Below are 19,213 nucleotides of genomic sequence, written 5' to 3' on the forward strand. Positions count from 1 at the left end.
TGCAGAACATCTCCAGGCTGATCTTTTCAAATAAGTTTGAAATACTAACTGTGATGAATTTGTTAAAGGTTCATAAGGATGAATCATGGAGCAGTTTTTGTTCACTGCAAGGATAGATCTTGGTTACTCCTTGCAGTGGACAGAGGTAGTAAAGAAGGAGAAATGAGTTAAACATAGTCGAGATGATATCTCCCTTTGGTCTGAGCCTTTTGAGGATTTTAACCCTTGATTCCTAAATTCTACAGCGAGGGGAAGCGAATTGATCCTCTTTCCTAAAGACACACCAAAGCCTTAGCTTGTACCAAAAGAGGTCCCAAAGGCCAGTGCAGCACCATGTCCAAGTTGTGTGGTGAGCTCTGTGAGTGCCCCTCTGTGAGGCTTTTCCCCTGTGTGTAAGTGCCATCCGTGTGCAGCCGTCCTGTGCCCGGCCAGCCCGGCCCCGGTGTGTCTGTGTGTGGGTAGGACTGCGAACCTCATTTCTTGTGCACACCTTGCTGTGGTACCTGGGTGCTAATCACCGTATTTTGCCTTCTCTAGCACCTTCCCAGCCGAGGATCTCAAAGTGTTTTACAAACATTAATTAATTTAGCTTCACAACCCTCCTGTGAGGTAGGTGGGTGCTGCCATCCCGCTTTTCCAGATGAGGACCCTGAGCTGCTTGGGCAGAGTCGCCTTCGCTCCTGCGGTTAAAGCCGGGGCAGGCGGCGGCCTCGGGATGGCCCTCGCGACGCCTGCACCCCGCAGAAGGAAGAGCAGTTCTGCATGCAGCAGAGGGGATCCAGAGAAGGCCAGAGCTTACAGCAGCCTGCTCCAGAGCCCTGCTCCTCTCTCCTTCCTGCCCTTCTCTGGAGTTGTGGTTTCCAGCCGGTCACGCTGCCCTGAGGCTGAAGGAGAGGTTATCCCTCCTCAGCGGTGTTGTGGGGAAGGACATGCAGACTGAGTCACTGTGCCCGTAGTCTGTGCTACACACATCCCTTCTGTTTCACTTCCACTCACCCAGAGCCGCCCTTGCCACACCATCCTTTACAACAGGTTGCACAGGCCCCGGCTTGCTGAAGCCCCCCCCCTTTCCGTGGGAAAGCTGTAAGGCCAGCATCCCCTCTCCCCACTCCTGCACAGGAGCTGTGGCTCACCCGTGTGGGAATCAGACATCCAGACCCCAGAGCGTAGTCTTGCTTGTCCATCCATTGCTACCAGTTTGGCTTGAGCAGTCAGCCTTTTCTGTGTTGGGTGCAGCCGTTTTGGGCTGAAACCAGACTGGTGAATTCAAAAAGAACCCTATGGAAAAGTCCTAAAACGTCCCTAGAGAAGGTGAGGAGCTCCCTTTGTGCAGGTAGATGAGCACAGCCACCCTGCAGGGCAGTCCCGCTCTGCCCCGGCGTGGTCCCCGGGGTCGCGCTCTCGGGGCTGGTCAGCGGGGCGTGTTGGGCACGCTGTGCTCCAGGTCCAGCTGGGAGGGAGGGGAGGAGCGAGCTTGGAAGCAGCAGGTGGTGAGGTGGAGTGGGTCAAACGCTGCGGTCTCTGGGCTCTGCCTGAGCGGGACAGCACCCGCGGCCGCACTCCTTCGGTCACACAGGACTTTTCCATGAGGGCGGGTGGAACTCTGCCCACACAAAAGTAATGGATCTTTCCCAAATCTTCAGGCCTTGGTGTAGCACAGGCAGCCTCAGAGCTGAGAGGTCAGGCAGTGTGGTGGCTCCGTAGATTTGCCGTCTCTCGCACGTCTCCCCGGTGTTTGGGACCCCGGTTATGAGTGATAAGAGGCGATAGCATGACGAAGAAAGACTACTGACCCAATTGCTCTTTGACTGATCTGTTTCTTTTTCCCCCCAATCATCGATGCAGGTGTGAGCTACTCCAAGTCGGTTCCTCCAGCCTACCCACCACCCCAGGATCCATTAAATCAGGGACAATACATGGTGACAGATGGCATATCCCAGTCCCAGGTCTTCGAGTTCACCGAACCCAGACGCAGCCAGGCACCATTCTGGCAAAACTTCAGCAGGTTAACACCATTCAAAAAATAATACCTAGAGAGATGGAGAATTTTAACTTAAAAGAACTAAAATTTAAAAATAAAAATAAATAAAATTATATTTATAGATGGACCTTTTTTCGGAGAAGCACTGTTGCAACTAAATATATATACATATATATATGTATACACACATTTAAAAAATAATAATATATACATATATGTATATATATAGAAGGACCAAAAACTTTTTTTGTTGTTTTTGGGAAGTGATCTGCTACTAGATACTAGGAAGCACCAATGATTTCTAACCATGTGACCTGTTTTATTTTATTCCATTGGTCGGACATTTGTTGGTCTTTTTTTTTTTTTTCCCTGTTTTTCTTCATTTTCATCCTGGTCGTCATTGGCATCCCAGAATGCTTTCTCGCTTGTGTGACTCCGTCATGGACGTTCCTCATGGACTACATTGGTGTATATTTTCTTTGATTTTATTTATGGGGGGGTTGTTTGTTTTTTGGAGTGCTGGGAGGTCTCTGCTCCCTCTCCCTCCCTCTCCGTCCCTCCCTTGGCTGTCCCCAGAGTCCCCATTCCAGTGAAGACGTGGCCCCTTTCCCTGTCCTGCATTCCCTGGTCTGACTCGTGCCTGTCTGGATGTGCTCCCTGTGCTCCCGCTCCGCTGCGCAGTATTTCTCTGGCTTTAACTGTTTTGTTGTGGGCAGGTGAAACCCAGCAGAAGGGGAACCAGCTACTTAGGAAGTGAGAGATGGATTTTCCTCAGTTAATTTTTTTGCATTTTTTTTAAGCACTGTCTTTTTCTCAATTCAGTGTGATTTGTTCACACTCGGAGTAAGACTGAGAAAAGAATATCAGGGGCTTTTCTTTCTTTTGCGTTGAGCTTTGTTTCTGTGGGGTTATCTTTGATTTATTTTCTTTTCAAGCCGAGACATGACTCTGAAAAGCCCACTCCTATCTTTGTTTTCCATGCAAAGATAAAAGCTTAAAAAATGATGGCTTCATGCCTCCATCGCAGCTGGAGGAAAATTGGCTACGAGGCTCCGACAAATGGCCAGTTTTCTGTCTTCAGGAACTAAGGTCCCATCCTTGGCCACACTCAGCCTGCACAGTCCTGGTTAATGAACCACTAATTGCCATTTGCAGGAGCAGCGGTCCCAAAAACGGGGACTCACTTCCCTCACTGCCTGTTCCACTCCGGGCATCCCAGACCCCCAGCAGGCTGAGCTGCCGGTAGTGACCCCTTAGTGGGAGGATCCCGGGAAGGGTTCAGCTGCTGGCAAAGCCCCCGAGCTGCAGAGGAGCTGAGAGCTGCCCTTCAGGGGAGATACAGATGTGACCTGAGAGGTGTAGGCGTGGTTGTGTCCCGACCAGAGTAGTGCTCAGGTCACCCCCAGGCCGTCAGTGGCTGGCAGAGGTGTATCAGTGTCAGCGGCTCTGGAGTCACTCAGCCAAACTCCAGGTCTCTTTCTCTCTCTTTTTCTCCCTCTGGAGATTTACAGCTCTGTTTTTAAAGACACCTCCTACAGTTTCAGCCTTAAGTACATTTGTTTGCAAGTGCAAAAGCTTATGTTTAAGCTTGTAAAACAAACCATTGTGCACGAGGATGATTTTTTTTTTCCTAGGGCAAATGAGACTGTTTAACCAGATTTAGAAGATGAATTTAAAACCTTTGCAGAGCTATTCTGCAAACTCCTTTGAAAATGTGGGATAAAGTGATTGATCACAGTATTTGTCATTTTCCTATGAATCTGATACACCACAAAAGCACCCTGAGCCAGCGAGTGTGGACATACATTTATTTTTTTTTTGCCCCTAAGAAATACAATGGGAAGAGCAGAGGGTGTGATTTCATTATTTCCATGGAGCCTGTTTTACTTCAGGGCATATTGCAAGGGTGGCATTATTTTTATCTAAGTCAAGAAATAATCGCTCTTATACTTTTGACTAATCTAGAAACTCTCAAGAACCAGCAAAGCCAGATTAGTGTTCTGGAGTGGAAAAGTGGCCCCTCTGTGACAGGCAGCAGCCAAACACCAGGAATTGCAAATAGGAAGCAACCCAATTTTATATCAGAAATTATTTTTATGCTCTTTTGTATCTTTGCATTTTTATGGTCAGATTTGAATACGTAGCAAATATTATATTTTGTTTCTTTACCAGAATGGGTATTTAACGAAGTGGATGAGATGGGTTCTTGGCAGTTAACTGGAATGTTTTACTCTTCCTGAATGGCTGGAGAGATGCAGTCTGAGAGAGAGAGAGAGAGAAAGAGAGAGAGAGATTCCAAAATGTTGTCAACATGATGAAAATTTCACTTATTCCTTTGCCTTTTTAATTACTTAGGGGAAAAAAAAAAAGTAACAAGCACATTAGTTAAGCCTGTTCATTTACTGTTTTGTGCCTCAGAGAGTGAGAATGAAACATCCATAATTTTTATGAGAAGATGCTTCCTAAATATTCAGCACTAGGAAAAAAGAAACACCACCGCCACACCATTATTTGCATCATAAGTCAAGACTCGCTTGATCTGACAAGGCCACTTGTTGGACTCGCAGCTTCTTTCTTAAGTGGGAAGCCCACCCGAGCCAGCACTGCCCGAGCAGAGCAGCTGCAGGCGCGTGTTCCAGAGGGAAGAGGGGCTTGGCTCTCAGGCAATGGCATCCAGGAAAGCTCTTCCCCTCCATAAATTGCCAAAGGTGCTGCAGGAGATGGAGCATTGGCACAAAGAAGAACCAGCACTGGGTCCCACTTTCCCACCTCCTGTGGCTTTCCCAGTAGGGAGCAGGGCTGGGCTGCCGTGGCGGGAGCGGCGCGGATGCAGATGGGGGTGATTTGACTGAGCATCTGGTAACAGACTTTCATTTCAATGCCAGACAGGAGGAACCCACTTACCATTCCATGAGCAGAAACAAGAGAGTTGTAACAAACTTAAATGTTTACGGTTTTCTCTGGCTGAATCTATATATATATATATATATAAAATAAAGATACCCTCTTCCCTAGGTAAATGACATGCATTACCCCTTGACCTAGACACTAGAACAGAGGATCTAAATTCAAGACTTTCGCCTCCCCACCCTCTCCAAAAAGTCAAACAAGAACCAACCTAGGTGCATCTAACAGTTGTAAATAGAAAATAATACATAGAGAAATATATTTGAAATTTGTTTCAGTTTCTGGATGGGCACCAGCCGTCCATTGCAATGTTATTGATAGTACACTGTGGTGCTTTGGGTTTCTGGTTTTGTTCTCTTTATGCTCTGTCATCTTTTCATTGCAGCTACATTTCAGGGAACATGTATATTTAGTAGCTATTGTAAGTTCTGCATGGCATCACCAAGCTTATTTTTCCTTAAGAAGAAAAGAAGAGTCTGTAGGAGTTTAAAGGCACTATGATGACGACAGGGACTTGTAGCAGAGAATTTAAAAAAAAAAAAAAAAAAAAAAAAGGTTTTTAAAATTCTAGTTTGAAGCCAAATACTGATATTTTAGTGCTTTTGGGGTTTTAAAAGTAAGAGCAAAAAAAAAAAAAAAAGAAAAAAAAAGGATTTTGGTAACCCAGCTGATCCGCACTTGCCAGTTTTATTATTTTGTTTATATTGGACTGTTTGACCCTGTCAAACAAGTGTCAAAGTTGTGTGTATAAAACAAAAAAAGTGTTTAAAAAAGTGTTGTAAAGACACTGAGCCTTATGAAAATATTTATGGAATTAAATAAAAAGAAGTGAAAAGGCATCTGAAGGCATTTTAACTCATTTTCCTCAGAGCGGTCTCACCTTCCCCCAAGGCTGAGCACGAGTCGCTGGGGTGGAGCCCCAGCCTGGCAGCAGGGTGGGCACTGAGACAGTCGTGTGCCACCAAAAAGTAGGATTGTTTGGGAAATATCCCCCCTCCTTGCTCTGTGTCCTCCCTATGAACTGAGCCAAGTGATTAACGAGTAGCTGGAGGTTCAGCACTGACAGAATCCCGCCCTGCCAGCGCTGGCAGGGCTTGCTCCGAGTGGAGCTGGGATCGAGACAGGGGTTTAAAATGCTTTTTATTCCTGCACTTTGCTCAGCTCCAGCCCAGACATGATGACAGCCGAGCTCTCCGGACAGACATCAGCAAAATATGCTGAGAGCGGCCCAAGAAGCATTTTGGAGCGTGTGGAAGTAGAGCAGGGGGTGGGTTTTGCAGGGGAAGGAGCCTGGCCATGCACTGCCCTGCTGCAGAGGGCTGGACTTGGGGAATGAGCAGGTTCCTGCCTGGGAGAAGGAACTTTATCCCTGAAAGGCCAAGGGCTCTCTCCAGACACCCAATGCATTTTGCAGGTAAGACAGTTGAATCATGTATGTCTAGATAGCCTAAAAATACAATTCTAACCAAGCAAACCAAGGTTATCACAGCGTGGCCCAGCCGTGGTTGGGAGTGGTGTCTGTTGTCATGTGGAGAAACAGGCACAAGGACCTCGGTGCTGTAAAGAGTTGCAGCCCAGTTGCTGCGTTTGCAGACAGTTTGCACTGATTTTCTGCTCTGTCCTCTCTGCCCTGTCGGGGTGAGGGATGGCCAAGGTGCTGGCACACAGACTGACCACATCTCAGCCCGGACAGCTGAGGAAACCAGTCAGACAAGGTTCCCAAAATGCAAACCCCAAGGAGCTCTGCTCTGAGAGGAGAAGGGAGGCAGAGCTGTGGGGCCAGCGTTTGAGCAGGTTCAGGAGCAGACTCACCCAGACCTCAAACATCACAGCTTCACATCTGCCTCCTGCTTCAGCAATACCCCCAGCCAAGCTTTCTTTCTCTTGCTTCCATTATTGCTTGCAATGGAGAGGCCGTTGGTGCCATGCTGGGGTTCAGCTCTCCAGATGATCCCGTTTGTCCCGTGGCTGGAGCCCCTCGGGAGCAGAGGCACAGCGCTGTTCCCAGGAGTTCTGCAGGGGAGAGCAGACCCAAAGTGCAGTTACACATCAGACCTGCCCTTGGAGAACTCCTCTCCCGCCCTCCCCACTGCCTTTGCCGGCCAGCAGAGTTGTTTGCCAGGATTTTGTGCTGCCCTCCCAGTTTGCAGGTGGGAGCTTTGGGGAAGGGGGGGTGCTCAGGGAGGGCACGAGCCACGTGCATTGCTCAAGGTCTGTAATGCACCCAAAAAACCCCGACAAAGGGAGTGAGGAGGAAACCCAGTCACCCAGTGTGTGCACTGGGAGCAAGGGCACCACCAGAGCTTCCTCAGAGCTCTAAAGAACCAACCTCCATGCCCTGCAGCCTGCTCCCACCCCGGCTTGCTTTCCCGGCGCTGGGAAGAGCACTCCATGGCTGGGAATGCCGCTGCAGCCTGTAGCTGGTAGTCGACTTCTGAATTTCATTTGATGATGGGATTTGTTTGTTTTTAGCTTTCTCCAGCCACCCAGCATCCAGCCAGCTACTGTGAACTCTGCTTGCATGAAACAAAAACAAAAACCAAAGAAACCCGTTTGAAAGCCCTTTCTTTTGCGGGGGGTTGGGGTGTTGGGCCTGTGTTCCTCGTGTTCCTGTGACACCCCTTTCAGCTGCCCCAGCTGAAGGCACAGGGACATTGTGTAGAGCTGGCAGCCTCCAAGGGCCCTGCTTGGGAATGGAATGGAATGGGTAAAGCTCTTAGGCTGATATGTTTGTGACATGACAGGAATGTTGTATGAACGACTTTGCATGTCTGGTTTATCCGTGTGTGGAATTACAGAAGAGCTTTTGCTTTGTAAGGAATCAGACTTCCAACCTGAATGATGGTGCAGGGATTGCAGATCCCAGTCCACCCCAAACAATACACTGTCTTGTTGTTCTGTAGCTCAGAAGCAGCACTGGGTTCTGCAGTAAGTCCAGTGGCAGGTCTGCGTCCTCCGAGGCACGTAATGCTCCATCTGGGCCGGTTCATAAAGAACAACTGGAATTGCATGCTGCTGGGGATGCAGCAGGAATAACTGGCACTTTGAGAGTGTTGGTAAGCCCTGTCCACTGAGGGTTTCTCAGCTAAGGAAGGACAGGAGCTGTTAAACTGCAAATGTAATCCCCGAAACTGCAGGGACAAATTGTAAAACTGTCTTTTTTTGTCTGCACCTCTTACCTTTGCTATGGTAAAAGAGATACAAGGTATTTCTGAAATTCTTTTAATGTTCACATCCTTTTTTCTTCCAGCTCTGTCTCCTGGTGAAGACTTGCACTTAGTCATGTCAGAGCCACAGTAGTTTGTCAGCTCTGTCAGGTCAGGCAGGGTCTCTGTGCTCAGCCTCGTCCGCAGGCTGGGCCGTGCAGCAGCGATGGCTCCAAAGTGTTCCCCTCTTCCAGGAGGGCCCATCTCCAAACCTCCCTCCAGCACCTCCCTGTCCACTCCCCAGCCAAAGACAGTGGTGGCCAGTGCATTGTCTGGGGGACATGGAGCACTTCCCTCTTCTTTCAGTTTGGTCACAGCAGCAGCAAAACCTCTGCAAGATGGGAACAGTGTGAGGGCTTATTTTTCATTTAGGAGAGTGTGTTAAAAAGTTCAACCCTTGCAGAAACACTTGGCTCATGAAGAAAACATCAGTGCTCAAAGCAGTGTTCAGGTCTGGGGCGTCTTATAGAGTGTGTTTTACCTCTGGCTGCCTCTGCAGTCAGAGCTGGGGAGGGGAGCTGGCCATCCCCTTTTGGGTGGAGATGGGGCTGTGCACACACAGGTCCTGGACAGACACACTGCCTGTGAGAGCAGAGAGCCATACCATACACAACCAGAGCCTGCCTGGCTCTTACACCCCTTGTACAGCTGCAGGGGAGCAGAGACACATTTTTGCCAGGATCTGGGTTTTTCACAATAAATCATGGCACTAAATTGGCTTATAAATAACATCTGAGAATTCAGGTTCCAAGAGACTCGGTGCTGTCTTCCTGGCTGGCCCTGGGAGCGAGTGAAGTTGGCTTCCAGAAGTTTCACTCTTTTTTTCATCTGGAGAAGCAATAAGAGAATCTATTGGTAAATTTGCTTCTCCTCTTAGCTCACCTTTCCAAAGGCTGGGAAGCTTTTATTCATGAAGGAGGGTGTGTCTGAGTGCATTAAAGCTCTGCAGGTTCATAGGAAATCAGCGAGCAGATGCCCCTTGCACGCAGCACAGTCTGCCGGGGGTGGAAATGGTTTAGCTCAGAGACTGAAGAGGAAGCATCTCTTCCTCCTAAAGACAGTGATTTTCAAGGCAGGTTTCATACAGGCTGGGCTGATACTCTGTCACATTCAGAACACTGCAGAGGTGTGAAGAGAGCAGCAGGTCTGAACAAATAAGTCATTTACAGAAGTGAAGTCACTGCTGTTATCTCAGAAAGTCTTTTGTCAGTGGCTGTTTCTTCATCCCAGCGAGAGCTGCCCTCTCCAGATGAATGGTCTGAGCAGAGCTCTGTTGAGCTGCATTGCCCAGGTCATTTTAATATCAGTTTTATTCTTGCTGACCTGGACATTTGATGGCTTTTCTCTCATCAGTCACTCCTGTGCAGCCCAGACCACAGGGAGTTTTGAGTCAAAGGTATGTTAGCACATTTGAAAGTGGAATCGCTTTCCACCTGTTTGAGCCATCTCACTGGTTCTTTGTGTCCTGTTTGGAAGCTGGATAAATGCAAAGAAGTGCCATTTGCCGTATTTTAATTCCTCAGCAGCCAAGTCGGTGCTTTGCCTGTGCCAAAAAAGAGCAGCCTTACAGCACACTGCCACAGCTCCCCCTCCAAAGCTCGGGGGACAGGAAAGTGTGTGGTTTTTACCGTCTCACGGGCCCGAGACCAGCAAAGGATGAAATGGGCAAATTGCACTGACAGTGCCATTGTAAAGAACTGTCCCTTGCTGCCTTATCCGACCCAAACCACATCATTTGTACTTTGTGATGTATTTGGTTGGTTTGGCTGGGGCCAAAGCTCTGCTGTGTTATGTCCACGCTGTCCATGTCCTCCAGCTGTGGAGGGCCCTCACATTCCCAACGGACGCCCAGGTGACACAAAAGCCTGGGAGGGTCACCAAGAGCCCTCCCTACTCTAACAGAGGCACAGGGGGGGCTGTGTGGGTACCCCAGGTGGGTCAGGAACAGGGAGGGTAACCGTGGTGTCACCTGCCTTAACAAACCCCTTATCCCACAGGCTGGTTTTTCAGGGAATCTGTGACCAACACACTGATTTCCTCAAAGTTTCACTCCCCCACAGATCCAGGGCAGCACGAGAGGAGTCCCTGGCCAGCCCTGCTGCTGCGGTGGTTTCATGCTATACAAAGGAAATCCCGAATCTTTGGACCAGGAAAAGAAAGTAGCAGCAAATACAATAAATACCCGTAGCTGTGGTGGGAGCCCAAACGGGTGTCGTGGTCTCTGGTTCTGCTCCCAGGATGGTTTGTGCCCGTTCCCTGAGGACTCTGAGTGTGCAGGCTCCACACAAAGCCACCAAATCACCGCCTGAAGGCACCTGCTGCTCGCTGGGGACAGTGAAGTGACTGCACAGGGGCTGTGACACCGAGGTACGTATCCCACCTGCAGCACCTGCCCCATGCAGAATTCCAGCTCTGGGACTCACAGAGTGGGCAGGACCACTGGGGGGAGAAGGAAATGGATGGAGAGAAGCAAGGAATGTGTGATGGCACAAGGCCTGGGGCTGCCAGTGCCATCCAGGACGTGTCCTGCTGTCCTTCCTGGGGTTGCCAGCACAGCCACACGGGCCTGAGTTTTACTGTCTGGATGTACCATTAAACAAGTTTGATTTTGCTGCCTCATTACAGAGTGGTTTCAGCCTCACACATCATTTAGGGGCTCCACTAAAGACACCCCTGGACAGGGAGCAGGAAGGTGGTGCCTGTGTGTGGACACAAGATGGGTTTATGTTGCAGCAGGTGGTTAACAACACTCACCTGGCAAAGGGAAATGGGTGGCTGGGTTCTCACATCCACTTCTTGCACCTTGGGCATGCTGACCTTGCTGATTTACCAGGCCATGAGAGACCAGACTGTGTAACTTGAGGTGGCAGGGGCTGTGTCCGTGTGGTCTCCTGGGGGGTGAAAAAGAAATCAGAGCATGTACCCAAGAGGCAGACCCAGTTCATTCACACTCCCCAGTCAGATCCATTTTGAGTTAGACACTGGAAGAAGACTAAGGAGCTAATTTACACTTAAGGAATAACCAGTCCCCCAACATCCAGAGACAACAGCCCTGGGAGAGGATGAAAACCTGCTCAGTGCTGGGTTTTGTCCTGACTCTCTAATTCTTTTGGCTTTTCATGAAAAGGCATATTAAGTAATAGCCAGTCATGTAGAGGGTTAAAGGCCATACTTACCCTGCACCAAACACAAAGAAAAGCTTTGGCTGGAAGAGAAAGGCTGACAGAAACTGCTGTGGAAATGCCAGTTTGAATTACAACACCTCCTTCCCCCTCCCCAAGTTATTCCTTTACTATTCCCGGGCCGAAGGATGAGAAATTCCAAGGGGGCAGCAGAAAAAGAGCGTTGCCTTCAGTGCCAGGCATTGTTTATCCCTGCCCCAAACTATCACGACCTGTTGGTGACAGCCCTGTTCACTCAGACCCGCTCACGTGCACGGCCTCTGCCAGGTGTGCAAAGAGCTTGAAGAGCAACAGAAACACCGTGAGGGGCTCCCTTTGTGCCAGTGGAAACAGATGGTTTAGATAAATAACCACGTCTCTGCAGTGCTTCCATCCAAATGCTGCAGCAGAGATCCTTCAAGTGGAACTGAGCATAAAGAACCAGCAGCAAAGCCAGGCGTGGTTCTGTCCCTGTCTGGTCCAGCAGAGCACTCAGAGCAAACCAGGCAGATTGCAGGACAAGTGGACTGTAAAGAGGCTTAGCCATGAAGGCAGTATTAATGACATGGCAACGCCTGTCTAGGTAAAATATATTGATTTTTTTTCCCCTCTTGACTTGTGGCTCGTAACGAATTAAAGCTGCTGTCGAGGTGTTGTTTGTGTTTGGCTCCCAAGAACAGAGCTCAGCACTGGGCTTAGTGAATGGAGCACTGGGGGACTGAGGTGGTGGGAAGAGGGCAGCGTATCAGGGGACATCACTTCAGATGTAAAGGAACAGAGAGGTGCAGGGCTTACAAAACCAACACAGCCAGTGATCAAAGGGAGCCTGTGCAGAGATCAGTGTCCTCTGCAGCCACAGGGGACACCTGGGGACAGCACAGGGGAAAGCCCTTTTATGCCTCATTACCAGCTGGGTGTCCCTAAGGGCCACCCCAAACTGCCCACAGGACACTGGTAAGGACACAGCCCTGTCTGAAGCAGCAATAAACATTCCCAGACAGATGGTCCTGGAGAGACTCACACACACAGCCCCAGAGAGCCCACCCCGTGTGTCCCCAGGCAGCCTGTCCCCTGAGCTGCCAGCTCACTCCTCCTGCCCCACAGGCTGGGGAGAAGCCAGATCCATGTTCTGCACCTGCTTTCCTTCCCTGTCTCACAGCCCATCCACCTGCTCCCTCTTGCTGGTCACCCTGTGCCTGAGCTGGCACATCCAAGTCCCCTTCCCTTCTTATTTGTTTTCTTTCTGTTTATTCCTTTCTTTTAATTCCTTTCTTTCCCCTCCCTCTCTGATTTCCCTTCCTTTCTTTCTTTCCTTTCATCTCTGCTTTTATTTTCAATTCCTTTTGCATTTAATTCAGTGCTTTCTTGCTTTCCAGATCCATCCTGCTTGTACAACTTGTTCAGAAAACACCCTTGTTCTGTCAACACCCCCTGTTTCCCTGCTCTGACCAGCACTGAGGGTTGTAAATCCCTGATTAGTGAGGTGGTTCACAAGCTCCTCTGCTTTCTCCTTGTGGTTTTTAACATGTGCTGCAATTTTCCAGCAGAAATTCTTCTTTCTCATTACGTGCCAGGCAGTGACATTACAGAAACAAGGCTCAGCGTGTGCATTCATTTGTGACAAGGAGGGTGCTGTAATGCTGGTGATTGGCCATTAGTTCTGCGATGTAACAGCTCAAACAAACCATGAGTGAGTCGTTTAAACCACAGCATTTCTTCCAATTGACATTATTTCTTGTTGTTCGGGTAGCGGTGCCTAAAGCCCAGCACAGACTGGGAAAGCACTGCCTGAGCTGCACACACACAACCCCCTCTTTCCTTTTGGAAACAAGAAAAATCAGCACCCCAAGGGGTGAGGGGTGTCCTGACCCTGCCTGGCACAGGGACTGTGACTTGATGTCCCTCCTTACTCGCCCCTTCCCTCTCCTCACCCACTGCCCGGCGCTGGGGCAGGAGTTGTTGAGGTTGCACCTGAAGCCTGGATTAAGGACTAAACCAAATTCAGTTATTTGGGTCCAATGTTTCAATTCAAATAGCACTAAAGGGCATAATTGTAACTCTTATAAATGCAGAATTAGTCTCTAGCCCAGTTCCCAGCTAGCCAGGGCATCCTGAAATGCCCTGAGAGCAAGGGCCAAGCCAAGGGCACAGCGGCCCTTCCTCCACTTCTGTGGGGTTTAATAATTTCTGTTTGCATTTAATCATTTCTCTCTGTGCCTTCCACTGCTTTCATTCTCCTGCCAGCAGCCAGGAGAAAGGTGCAGGGAGCACCTTATCACCTGGCCTGGCAGTGCCAGCCCTGCTCCACAGCCTCCTCATTTCCCCCTCTCTGGAGAAAGTTGGGAGGTAAGGGGCCCTTTGGCTTGCAGGACTCTTGGCTTTCACCTGCAAACTCCTTTCCAGCCCACTCCCTGCTGGATATCATCTTGGATTCTGCATTAATCATTGTCCTTCTCCCTTTCCAACTGGTGCATCCCCTGCATCCAGTTCTCAAGCATTTGCCTGTGCAGACACAGGGCAGGTTTCCATCAACATCTGCAAAGTTCCCTCCTTAAAAACCATCTCTAACCATGGTACAAAGGCTGTTATCTCTCCCACTCTGCCTCCTGAGCATTTTTTCTCCCTCTTCCTCTCCCAAGTTTCCATTAAGCAGTCCCAGGCAGGCATAGGTGTGTTCTGAGCACTGTAAATTAGCAGTGAACCAGGTATGAGCTGCTATTACTGATGGTGGGAAAAGGCACCTTTTCCAGAGCCTGGTGGTGCTGAGCTGCTCATGCACGTGGCACTTTGCAAAAGACACTTGTAAGCTCCTGATCCTAAAATAGAATAATTATTTAAATAATACATGAAATAAATAAAACCTGAGTCGTGGTGCAGTGAGTGAACAGTCCTGAGCAACCAGGTAGGAGCTATGAAAACAAAATTACAGCAGAGAGAGAAAAAGATGGATCTCAAACGAGACAGTAAGCAGGAACCCCCTGAGGAAAACTGTTTTAATGGAAGGGATGAGACTGAGCAAACCTCCTCTGTGAGCTGCTGAGAACCAGACAGACACAAATCATCAGTCAGAATCACTTGGTTTGGAAGAGACCTTTAAGACCAAACCTGTGGCCCTGGCCCAGCTCTCCTCATTCCCTGGCCTGCAGCAATGGTTTCCCCCATTCCCTCCATGGAAGGTGTCTGTCAGCAGCAGTGCACAGCCAGGTCCTGTGGCCAGAGGGAAAGGCTGGGTATTAAACAGGATCCCTGGCTGGCCACAGGAGGGAGGGTCCAGTTACACCTTTGGGAAAGCTGCTGGACCTTTATTCCCACCAGGCAAACCCCTGTGAAGCTGAACTGAGCCAAATCTGCAGCAGCAACACAGGAAGAGCCTTCTCCAAAGCCCACTGAATTACCTGGAAGCTAATGAGTTCATCAGGCCAACATCAGGATGCAATCTCAGTACTTTTGTCCACATTCTGAACCCTGCTTTCAATTTTTTGGCTCGGCTGCATGCATCATCCCAGCACTAAGTCTCTCCTCAGATTTCTCTGCAGATTCCCCTCTTTCCTTTCACCAGGCTCTCTTCAGTGTCTGCAAACCCTGGGATACAGAGGGACAGACCAACTCTCACCTCTGGGCAGCCCATCCTTCACTCAGAGCTGGAAAGTGGGGCACTGGTTGGGCTCCTGAGGCTGCTGAGAGGTAGGACTGTGCCAGGGTTTTGTTCTTGCTGGATACCCACATAGTCCCAGTTTTATCAGGGTGATGTATCAGCTGCTCCCCCATCATCCTCACTTCTCTAGAGACAATCAGGGTTTCACTGTTGACTTTCAGGACTTCAGCCTTTCTTAGGAAATCAAACTCCAGTCCAAGCACCATGGGTACTTCAAGGCAGCTTTACTAAATCCTGGGGAAAGCACACCTTACACTAAATGCTCCAGAAAGAACAAGGTTGCTTAGGCAGCAGCATGGCTCTGGAAGGATGGTATCTCAAGTGCACTTTACTGAGCTAAAAATAAGTTTATTAAAGGAAAACAAAGTCTACATCCAACAAAGATGTGAGAAGGGTAATGGCACAGAGATGAATCCACAACAACACAGGAAAAACTCCCTTTTCCCAGACTGTGGGCTGAAACCACAGAAGGGGTGAGGTTCTGCTACTGAGAAATAAAAGGTTTTTAGGAACTGAGTGTATTATAAATAATATTCTTAGGAAACCATTGACTGCAGCAAATCTGAGAAGTGAAAGAAAGGGCTCAATCATATGAGCCTCACTCATGGTTGTGCTGGGTTCTTACCCAATTAAACTCTGAGCTCAGGGCTGTTCCTCCAGCCTGTCCTTAACCAAAGCCATCCCACACTCGAGGCACATCCAAAATTAGTCCCACTGGCTGGGTAAGAATTGCACAGTCTGGCCACAAATGAGCAGATCCAGAGCACGATGCTTGACATTGTGCAAAAGCCCTTAGTTCCCACTCAAAAATAAAGCTGGTCTGGAGACCAGAACTTGGCAGAAGAAGTGAAAGCTCAAAATAGAACGTGGCTGCTTGGGTACGGAGAGTGCTGGCTAAATGATTTAATTAGCTCGTGTTAATGAACGCTATGTTTCTAATACTCTCTCCTCCAGATTTTCATTTTGCCAAATGCAAGGATAATGCCCTTTCAGATGGCTGAACTCTTCCTAAACCCCAAACAGTTGGAAGCTTCACAGCAGCAATAACCACAAGTGCCAGCACTTCAACCCTTCCGCCCTCACCAGCGCAGGTTGTTCCTGACAGCAGCCACAGAAACACAGGCTGAAAAGCCATGGGATGAAACAGCCCTGGTCCAGGGTCCATGGTTACCATTGTCACTATGCTCAGACCTTGAACACCCTGAATGCAACCCCATTTCAGCCTCAAACTGATTTCCAAAATGCCAGGTTGGCACGGAGGGGACCCGAACTGCCCGGGGAGCTGAGACGTGTCCAGAGAACACCCCTGGGGGACGCAGTGGGGACAACACCCAGGCAAGGTAAACTGAGACTTCACTGCACTGAGGGCAACACCACTTGCTGTCAGTGCTGGGCCTGCTCACCCAGCCTCTCTCCCATCAGGAGGAAGGGAGGACACATCCCTTCCTCCCAGCAACTCTTTTTCATTAGAGCCCGTCTTCACTTAAAACGGGAGGAAAAAAATTGTTTTCTTTCAAAGTGAGCAATATGCTGCTTTTTTAACTTCTGGATGTGGGTTAGACTTCTAGAGAGAAAGCAGGGGGAGAAGAGCTCTTCTCCCCCGAGAGCAATGGAGGTTTTGGCTTAAGATGTCCAGGCAAAGATGCTGAGAAAGTGATGCCAAGCCATTAACCACTCCAAGGTTAACCTTTGAAGCCATTCCCTTTGTCTGCTGCATTGCTGATTTGATTTCTCAACTATACATCTGTGTTCAGAAAAAACACCTGGAAGATATCCTCCAGAGGGGGATTCACAGCAGAGGAGCTGTGTTGTAGCCAGAGCCTCTTGAAATCAATATAGAAAACAAATACCACTGAAGTGTGTTTTTGAAAGGAGACACACTTGGTATGACAACAACTCCATTTCATTTCTATGCCCCAGTTCTCTCACTAGCAGTGATCTGTGGCAATAGATTGATGAGGGGTGTTTTGACAATAAAATAAATTCAATGAATTGAGTTGCTCCCTGTTTCTTGGTTCTGACTGCTCCTTGTTCTTAATGGGGAAAAAAAACCAAAAACATTGCCCTTTTCTTCTCCAGAGTACTGGAAATGCAGAAAGTTTGTATTTTTGATGCATACCAAATTCAGCAGAACAGGAGAGAATTTGATTTTTGCTTTTAGGCAACTTGTATCAGTATTTCCATTTATTTGTGCAAGTGGCAGCCTTGCCTTCCCTACTTCTGCTTTGTACTTGCAGTTCATAAAAACCAGATAAGAGAGACTGCTTTTAGTGCCTGCAAACTAACTTTGCAAAATCAATTAACACATTAATGAATTAAAGAGTGTTACCATTTCACATTCCTTCTCCTTGATAATGCCAAACAGCCAAATTGGAGGGCAAAGATGTTCACGGTTTGCTCTTGCTGGGAGCTTTGCTAATTATTTTTCCTATGTTGCTGTCCCAGGAAATGTCATCAGCCAGTGAGAGGGGAAAGTACCACACAGGGCTTATTCCCCACGTGGATGAGACACTTGGCAAAACCCAGGGAAAAGGGAGTCCAGATGGGAACCAATAAACCAGAGCCCTTATGGGCCCTGTTATTGCCCAAAATGTGGGATCACAGATGCTGTTGAAGAAAGCAGCTGAGGAGCAGGAGGAAAGGAAGGAGGATTGACTTGGAAGCAGAGGAAAAGTTATCTGTCCAGTGCTCTCCTAAAATATCATTGCCATATTAATGAATTCTACATTGAGTCAGAGGTGAACAGGGAGAAGGGAGCAGAGCACAGGGAGGGCTGAGGAATTCCTAATCCACCCCAGGTCTTCCACCTATTCAGTTTTCTAATGAAAAGGCTGCAAAATATCTGGTGAATCATATTTCCCTTCACTTTCCATTTGATTCTCACCCTGCTGGGGTGAGCAGTGGGGCCAGGAAACCAGACTCAGGCACGAGGTTGTTGCTTTCGGGTTCTTACATTCACGTGGGTTCAGGGTTTGCTGGGGGCAGGTGGATTTTTCTTCCCACAGTTATGATTTAAAATAAATAAATAAAAACTATTTAAATGCTTAGAAGATAGTTGTTTCCATCTAGATGCCCTGATCGAACTCACCCAGTGGAGCATCCCCAAAGGTACCTCAGCTGGAAGTAAGATGCAAGGAATCCAGAGGGATTTCACTGTGTGACATCACCTTCACTTCAGTGGGCACACATCGTATCTGTTACCACAGACAGCAGGATCACTCTCTCTGAGACACTCCCAAGAGTCAGTGGCAGCTGCAGAGACCCCCAGAATAAACACCTTTGTCCACCCCAGAGCCGAGGATCAGACTATCCTCAAGGATACAAGTGTAGGAGTTCCCTTCTGAATCCAGGAACCGCCCTCAGGTCTCCACTTCTGCCAAGTGCCAGACCCAGAGGGAGGCAGCAGCTGATCTGGGAGAGGCAGGAGGTAGACCAGAAAGGAGTGTGAGTGGCTGTGGGGAAGGGAAAAGGGAGTCCAGTGGTGTTTAATTTCTCCATCTCTGATTAAGACTCTTCTCGTTTCTATCACAGTTCTTTTAAGTGGCTTGGAATCTGGGAGTGGGGGAGATGACACTTCCAGTTGCTGCTTCCTAAAAGATGACAACTCAGAAGTGTCACTGGGGAATTTTGATTGAAAATTGCATAGTGGGTTTCACAGAAAATAACAAGAAGAAAATCAAATACCCTCATGTTGCTGTAGCACAAGGGTTAGTTAGCAAGGACACCCTGCTCTAAAATGCTTCCTAAAGAAAAGCACATGAGCCAGACTCACTCCATGACAAGGAAAACACCTGCAATTGTCTTGTAAATCCTCCAGCTCTTACCAACCTTGCACTGGTTTACGTTCTTCTTGGGATCTTAGATTGCAAAATAAAGGTTCATATATCAAGAATATTAGCAAAAAGAACGTCAGGACTTCATGCCAGAAATAATGCTTTTATGGTCACAATTTGCAACATATCCCATTATTTTGTGGTACTAAGTTCAGAAAGCCAAAAATAAAGAACTTTTCCCAGTCCATGCTGCAGCCATTTCCATTTGCAATAGAGCAAAAGCCAGAGCATCAGAAAAACACTGCCCATGTGGTAAAGGGAGGTGAGCTGTGGGTGGGGGGACACACACTGCCCTTGGCAGCACAGGAAGGGGAGGGTGGTCACAGACAACACATTTGCCTGGCTGAGATATTTTAGGGGTGCAAGCTGTTAATAGTGACATGATGCAAAAGGCAGCACATAGCTACAGCTATGAACAGTAAAATGTAGTACAATGAAGATATCAGACAGTCAGGATGCACAGGAGAGGC

The 19,213-nt window shown here is 48.4% G+C and overlaps 1 protein-coding gene across 14 annotated transcripts in view; it reads left to right on the forward strand.

The window, feature by feature from the left end:
• Positions 1-10,666, forward strand: part of ARHGEF9 (Cdc42 guanine nucleotide exchange factor 9) — a 129,751-nt gene extending 119,085 nt beyond the window's left edge. For 9 of the 14 annotated variants that reach the window (XM_050310618.1, XM_050310624.1, XM_050310620.1 and 6 more), the window contains one exon: positions 1,846-5,727. In XM_050310618.1, coding sequence (XP_050166575.1) covers positions 1,846-2,027 — 182 coding nt within the window. In that variant the 3' untranslated portion in view covers positions 2,028-5,727. Of the gene's footprint in view, positions 1-537; positions 610-1,845; positions 5,728-10,154 lie in introns of those variants that run through there. The other 5 variants (XM_050310613.1, XM_050310614.1, XM_050310617.1 and 2 more) reach the window with 5 other exon arrangements.
• Positions 10,667-19,213: the final 8,547 nt, after the last annotated feature.

Source organism: Myiozetetes cayanensis, unplaced genomic scaffold (assembly GCF_022539395.1).
Source record: "Myiozetetes cayanensis isolate MyiCay16 unplaced genomic scaffold, myiCay2020 scf15, whole genome shotgun sequence".
In the NCBI taxonomy this organism is placed as follows: domain Eukaryota; kingdom Metazoa; phylum Chordata; class Aves; order Passeriformes; family Tyrannidae; genus Myiozetetes; species Myiozetetes cayanensis.